The sequence below is a fragment of the Leptodactylus fuscus genome, chromosome 3 (assembly GCF_031893055.1).
Source record: "Leptodactylus fuscus isolate aLepFus1 chromosome 3, aLepFus1.hap2, whole genome shotgun sequence".
In the NCBI taxonomy this organism is placed as follows: Eukaryota; Metazoa; Chordata; class Amphibia; order Anura; family Leptodactylidae; genus Leptodactylus; species Leptodactylus fuscus.
The window spans coordinates 197,308,564-197,318,661 of NC_134267.1; the positions used below are offsets into that span (position 1 = coordinate 197,308,564).

Here is a 10,098-nt window from a genome sequence, read left to right on the forward strand (position 1 = left end):
TACTATGATTAACATTATTAGTATGAGTAGCATAATTACTATTGAAGGCAATATTGGGGCTTTATTGCTAATGGGGCACACTGGGCAAGCATTTTTACCATGAAGGGCATTATTACTAATAGGACACACTGCGGAGTACCATTACTATGGGGCTGTATTACTGTCAGGGCTATTATTCACTGAGGGCACTACATGTGGCACTAATAACTGGAGGGGGAACTATCTGTATTGTATGAGTATTTCTAGGGGGCTATATGTATGGCACTGTGATTTCTGTAGAACAATAATTGAGGGCATTGGACAGCGCAAGAGGTACAGTATTAGGGGAAACAGCAGGGTAATACTATTAGGGCACCAGAATGGAAGAGCCTGAGATGTCTGTGTAGCAAATTCTACAGAGATGAGTTGTGGCTGGAAGAAGCATAAATGGTGGTCTGGGCCACATGGAGAAGGTGAGAAAAGAGAATGACATCTCTTAGAGGACATGTCACTTGTGAGTCATTGGATGTAAGAGGGATAGAGTGGGGGAGAAGGGGAAATTGGTACATGTGCGTTAGGGCTTGTCCACTTAGGGGGCTGCCACACTGGGGCACAACAGCATTAGGGGCCTATAAGCACTGGCATCAGTATTGAGATTGCAGCTTCCATCTGGCACATAAACCAAGGAGACGCACAGATTACCCTAACCACACTAAGGTGGATTAAACTCCTTAGTCCCCGTAACCATCACTGTCAAGAATTTGCTGTAGGGGGCCCTGGACAAAGGATTGCATCGGGGCCCACAGGAGTAGTTACGCCATTGCTTGGCCCTGAATCTTTTAAGAACATAGCAACACCCTTGACTTTGTTACTTGGTGCAAGATGGTGAAATAGACCAATGTTGCACATACACTATAGGGGATTGTTGCCTTGAAATACATAACAGATTAAATCAGTATTTTAATAAAGAGTCTCTGGAATTAACAGAGTTAACAACCACAGCAAAATCCACATACAGTTACTGGAATGTATATAATACAGCGGCGACATTCATGGATACCTGGATAACCTTACAGGATTGGCCATCAGTCGGTATAACTAAGGCTCATGCTTCTTGGTCCTGTTGCTTATTTCATGTACAAATATCGAGAGTTATATCACTAATATCTCTGTGCCTGTAATTCAGCTTTATGCTTTTTCGTCCACACTGTGGTTGATGTTTGCGATGCTTCGTCAGTTTTTCTATGGAAAATATCAAATTTTGGAAGAAATAAGACAAATTATTTCTGGATGTTTTTCTGTTCGGCAGAAGCAAAATAGTTCTATCTGTAAACACCAAAGCACGTAGAATGTGAGCACTTTGACTGGCGGTGCAGGTGGAGATCCCTCATATTTGTCCCCGATGGGGTCATCCAGATGTCCTGCTTGTCCCTACAGTGTTTTCGCTGACACGATAGAGGACCCTTGTTAGGCACAAAGTGTTCTCCGCTTTATTACTCAGCGGAGATTAAGTAACCACACATGAACCCTGCATTCCTCAGAATTATGCTATTTGCAACCTTGGGAGAAATCATTCTTTTTACTTTTCTCTTGAGAAACTGAATTGTTGCAAAATTGTTTGTATGGAGTTAACTTGTACACATTGTCTATTCCTGTGAAAGAAACCTGTGGTGAGGGAAGATTGTGAAGGAGAGAGATTCATCCTTGAGACGACAAAATATAAATCCAGAATGATAAATTTCTCTAATGTCACCTCGTTTCACCTTAGTATATAGTGCATTGTATAGTTTGGGGAACTGAGCCGCCATGACAGCTTGTCCTGTCAAAAATTCACCAAATAACTGTACCCAAAATTTTTTTATCTCATGGATGTAAAATTAAAGACCCCACATTACTGAAAAGCTGCTTTTTTTGTTGCTGATTTTGCTACATTTTTTGGTTGAGCCAAAGTCAAGAGTGACTGCAAAAGGAATGGGAAATATAAAGGAAGCTTTTATACTTTTCCCTCCTGTCAAAGCCATTTTTGACTGTGGCTTGAAAAATGACAGCAAAATCTGCAACAAGATAAGCATAGTTATTATGTCACCAGAAAATGGCCTATTTTTTAATTCAGATTTTTATGTTAAACATATTTTTTAAAGAATTTTGATATATTGTTTTTTCACTTTCCTTGTCACTACATTTTAAAAAAAAAAGGTACTATAGCCTTCAATTTTAACTTTCACCACTAAACCTAATAATATACTACCAATTGCATAGGTTTTTTTTTTTTTTGCAACAGTCATGACGCCGTCTACGCTGAAACGTAGATGTTTGAACCAGCGCAAGGAGAGCAGCAGCTCTCCTGCGCTGGTTCAAACAAAAAAAAGTTTAAAAAAAATTAAAAATGTCACGCGATCGACCCATACTTCCTTTACGATCGACATATTGGGCACCATTGCTCTACACCTATATGGCGGTCTCTACTATAAGACTGAGTACCCCAATTGAATTACATTCATAAGTAATACATAAGAGATGTTGTACTACATACTGACACATACACTTCCTGTTATCAATTGTTTGGACTGAACTATTGGATAATCATAAATCTACCTTTCTTCTTCTCTTCTTTTTTGAGGTCTTCAGTTTTCCACTCTGTTTCAAGATGGCTTTAAATGTAAGGGGTGACATCTGGGCTGTTACCTTAATTTTCATGCATGGTAATTTACCTGGTTAGGATAATAGATGGAACATTTTACTTAGTGCAATGTATAACAGCATGAAAGTGCACTTTGTGGGATGGTTATGATCAGTGGACCAGTAATGATTTGTAGGACATCACACGCAACCAAAATGAAATGTAGGACTTGTTCATGTGGCCAGGGGCGGATTAAGGGGACCATGGGCCCCAGGTTGTCCAAAAAGCATGCCTACTTTTCATGCTAAAGATCCCTGTGGCAGAATAATGTCCTATAGGAACCCTCAAAACACTAATAATGTCCCATAGGGACCCAACCACACTGTATGATGACCCATGATCTACTATTATACTTTGGAGTTTCTTCCACCACAGTATAATAAGCAGAGGACTTAGCAAGGTTCGCCCAAGTAATACTCACCTCTAATAGACTCCAATGCCTGGCCAGGGTAATAACTATATCCGTGGATACTGATACATTTGTTTACAAGGTTAGGTTGTAATGGGCACAATACGCAATTACTTGCTGCTGGGCCCCCCCTGCAGCCTCTGGCCCTGAACAAGCACCCATTTCACTCTTATTATAATCCACCACTACATGTGGCATAATGCTATATGTGACATCATACAGGTTCTCAATGAAAATGGAAAGACGGCGCTCTCAGGTCACAACAGGATTTTATTCAAAAAGACAATGATGCACAACGCTAAAAAATCGCCGCGTTTCGGGCACACCTGCCCTTTCTCAAGTGCGTAACCTCAGGATAGTTGAATAATCGCCTTTATTTAAAAATCACAAACAGGGATCTTCATCACTACGCGTTACGGGACACCCTGGTCCCTTTTTCAAGTGCAAAAATAGATCTATCTATGATTGATCTATTTTTGCACTTGAAAAAGGGACCAGGGTGTCCCGTAACGCGTAGTGATGAAGATCCCTGTTTGTGATTTTTAAATAAAGGCGATTATTCAACTATCCTGAGGTTACGCACTTGAGAAAGGGCAGGTGTGCCCGAAACGCGGCGATTTTTTAGCGTTGTGCATCATTGTCTTTTTGAATAAAATCCTGTTGTGACCTGAGAGCGCCGTCTTTCCATTTTCATTGAAAACTCTATCTTCCCTGGCCTTGGCCGGTGTCCATCAGACGTGCTGCCTCCTCCACCTGACGGTAAACCCCAAACGTAGTTGTGAGCGATTGTCACAACCTCATCAGGTGAGAGGCCATTTGGTCCTTTTAAATCTTCTGGTTATTTCCACCAAAATTTATCAGACATTCTACACTATATAGTGTGCTCGGTGTCTCTTTTGTTTTTTATCATACAGGTTCTGTCTGGTGCCATATATATGAAGCTGTGGTCCCCTAGAACCCTAGAAACCTTTTTTCCAGGTAATGGAAAGCTCCATACATAAAGCTCATTCAATGGAGCATGCCATGTTTTTTTCCTCTATGAATTTGTACATAATCCAGCACAAAAAGAAAGTAGCTGTGCCTGGATAATGCCTCATACACGTGTACATATATAAATATATACAGTATATGAAGGTGTACACAATACTGAAGGTAACCAAATGTTTAGAATCCCATTCAGGTCTATGGGACACCGCTGCAATACCCATAACCACTGCTACTGAAAGAACAGTAGGTACGCAGTGAAACACCTGGCATGTAAACCATACTGGGAGCTACAGGAAACAACTGAACTGTGGAGTCCTGACAGTCAGACCCCACCAATCTAAAATGGATGGCCCACCTTAAGGATACCCCTTTAAGGGAATAATCACATCATGCTACTAACACCAATATCTGATAACAGATGTTGAGATGGGATGTTCCAGGAATGTTCTGATAACCTTCCAACATCTAATATTTGGTGGTAGGAGCTTTTACGTACGTTGATTTCTTTCCATTAGTGCCTCCAGGATGTCAGTGGCCGGCAGTTCTCCCAGACAGTTGTCGTCCATGTCAAGTTCAGAGAGATGCTCAGAGTAGCGGATGAGACTGGAAAGAGACAAAGTATACATTACCATGTAAAAACTATATGATATACAGATATGTCCTTCCTTAGCTCCTTACCTTTCCTTTTGGTACGAGATGGCAAGCTTTGAAGAAAGAACATTTAGCTATTCACAAAACCCAACTCCTGAGTGCTGGTCATCTCCTGACACTCATCTCATAATATCTTCAGTTAAGGGGAAATATAAGGAAGGGCATATTGTATCGACTTTTCTTTATTTGTAATTCTGTACTTGAGTATTCACTTTTACTTATTGGTTTACTTATTTGGTTTCTCCTACAGTTAGGCTTTATGTACATAACCAATTTTATATTTCAAGCGTCATCTGTTTTACATTGAATTCAATGAACGGCTTAGATCTGTGAAAACAGAAGACACTCGGGATACGACATTGGCCAGGTGTATGAAACCTGATAGTGAATATGTTGATTTTGTGAACCTGTTGATTGACATTGACTAGAGATATGCCCTGTCTGCTCACTTCTGCCTTGTTTGGTAGTGTCTTGTATATTTTCTTTGATACTATCTCATATTGCTGGTATCTAGTCCTATACACAACATACAGATATAAGTCAGGGAACTCCACCATCTTGGACTTTATTTATGGTGAAATACCATTAAGAATTATTGTCCCAAATTTATGGACCAAACTGGGCCACTTGCACCTTGATAATGGCTATATAATATGGCTACAAGTGTTCTTGTTTGGATTAGTACTTACCTACTCAGTAACTGAGAAAATTCCAGCACACCAGTCTCTCCTTCCTTCCCTCTTGCATCGATGCCATTGTCAGCCAGGTACAGCTTGCTTACCCAGGGTCCAGGGATTGGTGTAGGTTTACCCTTCTTCTTTCTTCCTGACAAGTTAAGAATAATTTATGTATTTATTGCATTTTTGTTGGTTTAAAGTTGTATTGGAGTGGAAGAATATAGTATTAACCTCAGCAGCAGAGGAAGCATTTTGGCAGATGTAACTAAGTTATCTCCATCATCGCCATCCTGCGCACCTACACACTCTTACTGCAATACGGAGCTGAAGGTAAGTAGCTGCCTGACACCTCTGGTGCTGCTTACCCCTTGGTGGAACAATGGTTATCCCTTCCTATACATAGTAGACCATTGCCAAGAACTGCCAAAAGTTATAAAAGCATGGCCAGCTTAGAGGGCTTGTTCAGTTTCAGCAAATAAATGTTATTGTTTGTATACTAAAAAGTTATACAATTTTCCAATCTACTTTCTCTTCCAATTCCTTACAGTTTTCTAGATCTTTGCTTGCTGTAATTCATTGGTTACTTCCAGTGGATAAAAATCAGTCCAAGGTCATGTGATAGACAGTCCATGGTCATGTGATATACAGACCATGGTCATATGATGGACATACAGGTGCACAGGGCTTAGCATAGTAAACATATATCTTGTAACAAATGTAGCACCTGTGTCCATCACATGACCATTGACTGATTTTTATTCAGTGGAAGTAACCAATGAATGACAGCAAGCAGAGAGCTAGAAATCCGTGAAGAATTGATACAAAAAGTTTATTGGAATATTGTAGATCTTTTCATTATTCGAACAATAAGATTTATTTGAAGAAACTGGACAACCCCTTTAAGCCCTGGCCAGTCTCAGCAAGAGCGTGCAATAACTGAGAATTATGAGTATGGAAGAAATGTATCAAGACCGGTATGCCATACTCCAGTCCCTTGTGCACCAGAGTGGAGATGTACCTAATTTCAAGTCTCAAAGATTTCAGCATCTAATTTCCATCAGTTTGTGGGGAAAAAAATGATAGTAAATCTGTTGAGCTGTAGGAGACCAAAGCTCCCCCTTAGCCCCGCCATACAACATTTTGGGAAAGTGTTGTCACAGCCACAACCCAGCAAATGGTCATAAAGTTTTGTGCAAAAACAGGCTTTGAATGTAATAGTGCTGCTTAGGAGCAATGTCCTCCTAGGACAACATCTCCATGAGATCCTTATGTTATTCCTCAGCTTGTACAAGTTCCATCAAATACTCAAATTTTGGGGTGTATGTGGGAAAGGAAGGGGGGTTTGTAAACATAATTACCCTTTTTCTTGCGTTTCCCTTTCTCAGAACTTCGATCAGGTGATACTGTTGGTCTGTCCATTGCTGCTGGCTGTCCTGAGATCAGAGTGTGAATACCAGACTGCTCTTGTGCTGCTCAAAAAACTCACAACAGAGAGTTGCATTAAGGGGGTTGTTCCATGACACCCACAAGATTGGTGATAAATATGTAGGCACTGGGAGGATCATCACTTTACCCCTCTGCCCCGTTCTGAGGGCAGATGTATAATGGGAATTGTCAGGACATACATTTTCCATAGATAATCCACTCAACAAGCGCTAAGTCTATGGTCATGATCTTACGTGCATGAACTAGTCATCGGCTAAGTTAATGACCCACACAAATTTTTGGAAAACCACCCAATTTCAGTGATTTTTGCAGAGGAACATTCTGCAGAATTTCCTTGGAGAAAATTCTTTAGCCTGTTCTCTATGTCTGGCTCCAGACTAAAACTGACCACAACATCTGAAACCTTATGATATTAAAACTTAGATGTCATGACTTATAATAGATGGAGAAAGCTTCCATTTTACCTTCTAGAATTTGATGGGCCAGACTGGTGGCCTCTTCAGGTGGCCTTTCTGTTGTTAACTTCTGGACATGTTCTGCCACTGGAGTAATGAGATCTACTGCCCCTGAGCACTGCAGGTAGTTTCCAGTGAGATGCAGTTCACTGCATGGCAATACAAGAAAGTCAGCAAGGCATAGAAGCAGGACATTGCCACCTGCAGCCACCACTATATCAGAAGATATATATGCTTAATATAGAGATTACCTGATGGCTGATTCCACCAAAAGTTTACCCAGTACTGCCCCACTAGAAGGACCCAGGTTACAGTAACATAGACTGAGAAACACCAGCTTCATGTTTCCTTCAAGACCTCGGATAAGACACTGGATTCCTTCATCTTGAAACCTAAAGAAACAATAGCATGTTCCATAGATTGAGAAGTATTCATAGAACGTGTATGTACAGCAGGACGTAATCTTACTTATTGTGGTCCAGTGTTATAGATGTCAACTGGCTGTACTGAACAGCTTTCCCCAACCTCTCCAATGACCACATATCAATCCCACAATCCACGGCCTCCAGTTTTATAAATGGATATGAAGTTCTCCCTCTCAACTCCAGTAGTATAGCCTGCATGAAGACAAGAAGGCACATGTAACAAGTAGTTAAAAGGCAGCAGCTGGATCTACTGTTTGGATAAGAGACTCATGGATTACATCAATGGCGGGCAAAGGTTGGTTCCAGGATTTGCCCTCAACAACTCTCTGGTATGGACTGGTCATCATCAGGCTCATGAAGAACCTTTCTACTATATTCATTTATGATATATTAATAGGATTTGCAATAAATATTTTATTGATAGAAGTTCTGCTGAGACCGCTAAGGAGTCCCAAAGACTGCAGAGAACATTTATACCCACTGGCTTAATAAAAGTAATTTAATACTACGTATATTCAGACCTGTGCTACAACTGAGCTATACATCATCCACATGGAAACATCCAAAAAGTAAAGGTTGCCTATACTTTACATGTAAATCCTAATTTATTGGGCTCAACCTGTGACCAGTCCTATCAGGAGCCACAAATACTCCTTCGACCCTATTACAGTGTTCGATGTTATTTCATTATACATTGGGTTATAGGTTCTTAGTCTCTGGCAGTAGATGAGATGAGACTAGGCAATGAACCCTATCAGTGGAAAATGCAAAATGTTAAGATACTGAAGATTTTTTCTTTTTTTTAATGTTCCCCAAATGCATGTAACCTACAAACATACAAGAGTAGCAACGTCCTGGTTACAGAGAGGAATGCCCCATAAGCACAAATCTGTTGCAAGCATATAGCGCTCATCCCGTATAGTCATTAATAGCGGTCTTAACAAAACTGGAGAGGAAGCATCGGAGGAACTCTCAGGTCCGGACAGGATGATCTGCAGAAAAAATAGAGCAGTCCTAAATCACAGGTATAAGAATAAAGCTACTAAAAAGATGACATCAGTATCAAATATCAGTCAGTCAATCACAATTCATGAGGAAAGGGGTGACATTAAAAATATGAAGCCAACACCTGCCTATTTGCAGCATGCTCTAATTCATTGGATCATTTGCTTGAATACAAGAAAGCTTCAGTACTATTAACAGCCACTACACAGTGTACAGAGCGGCACCTGTTCCTGTTAAGAAGCCCTTTAATTTGCAGATGGGGGTACTGACCTCTACCAGTCATGACATATTCTAAGGATAGGAAATCACTGGTAAAGTCCTGGAACAACCCTGTAATACTAACCGTCCAAATACTACATTTTCAACTAATTGAATTGTCAACTTCGACAGATACTGGATGGGATGGTCAAAATTTAATTTGTCTGGAAAAAGTGCTTTATTGTATTTTGAAAGACTATTATAGTGCCTGATTTTAGTGTTCTTTACGGAGAACTTATTATTGTAGATGTTTCTACAGAGACAATGCTAATAGACTTGACCAATTGATGGAAACTTTGAAATTTGTAAAATTGAAATTTGTATTTAAGTTTTGGTGTCTTACAGGTAAACCCATGCTTACCTTCAGGTATTTGGAGCCATCTTGGATACATTTTTTGAGGCCCCGGGTAATTGTGGGGCTGACAGATGACTGACATTGAGCACAATGACCCTCATATCTTTTCAGGAATCTCTTCAGAGCTGATGTATCTCCTGGTTTACCTCCTGTCCCTTTCCCTTTCTTCTCGGTTTTCGGAAGCATTGTGGTTATATCATGCCCTATAAGTGACAAAACAATGCATACTGACAGATGAAATATGGACATGTCAGCCGTTCTAGATTTACCTGTCTCAATGGTTGTTAGATTCTAGTTGTGCTTACTGGTGACATGGAGATGGTCCGCTAACTGTTGTCTCCATAATATTCTCCATAATATTCTGGGATGTCCAGATGTAATGGATTATGCACTGGAAACGTATAAATGTGTATTTTTGGATTTTTATTGGCCATAGCTGTTATTATGGTGTTGTTAGTTCTGTTCATAAGACCCATGGTCAGACCAGGACTTCTGACCGTCATCTGATAATACAGAACAGTGAGCTGATGAAGACTTTCCATCACAAATGTACCCTCATAAGGCTGGAGTTAAACGGTTGTCCAAGAGTTTTTGAAAATTTTGGTAAGAACAAGAAAGCTGATTAAAAAAATAAATACGCACCTGTTAAATTTTTGGTGTGATTAGAGGAAAGCATATCTGTTTAATGACTGGTTTGTGCCTAGTTGGGCTGTTTGTTGCCTCCACAGATTGGACATTTAATCCCTTAGATGCTGTGGTCAATGCTGACTG

General features: G+C 40.2%; 1 protein-coding gene across 1 annotated transcript; it reads right to left on the reverse strand.

Annotated features, from left to right (window-relative positions):
- Positions 1 to 1,111: 1,111 nt before the first annotated feature.
- Positions 1,112 to 9,513, reverse strand: LOC142198559 (uncharacterized). Its single transcript, XM_075269592.1, has 9 exons — positions 9,334 to 9,513; positions 7,753 to 7,901; positions 7,536 to 7,676; positions 7,294 to 7,433; positions 7,100 to 7,225; positions 6,742 to 6,852; positions 5,396 to 5,531; positions 4,552 to 4,658; positions 1,112 to 1,221 (listed from the first exon to the last, which is right to left on the reverse strand). Exons 1-9 carry the CDS (start codon positions 9,511 to 9,513, stop codon positions 1,112 to 1,114), a joined length of 1,200 nt encoding a protein of 399 aa, XP_075125693.1.
- Positions 9,514 to 10,098: the final 585 nt, after the last annotated feature.

What these genes read in the sequence shown, in the direction of transcription:
- LOC142198559 (XM_075269592.1), bottom strand. Translation starts at nt 9,513, where the DNA reads ATGCTTCCGAAAACCGAGAAGAAAGGGAAAGGGACAGGAGGTAAACCA. An exon ending in TTGGTGGAATCAGCCATCAG is followed by an intron (nt 7,434 to 7,535) that starts GTAATCTCTATA and finishes ATTGCCATGCAG; the next exon opens with TGAACTGCATCTCACTGGAA. An exon ending in GGCCCATCAAATTCTAGAAG is followed by an intron (nt 7,226 to 7,293) that starts GTAAAATGGAAG and finishes ATAAGGTTTCAG; the next exon opens with ATGTTGTGGTCAGTTTTAGT.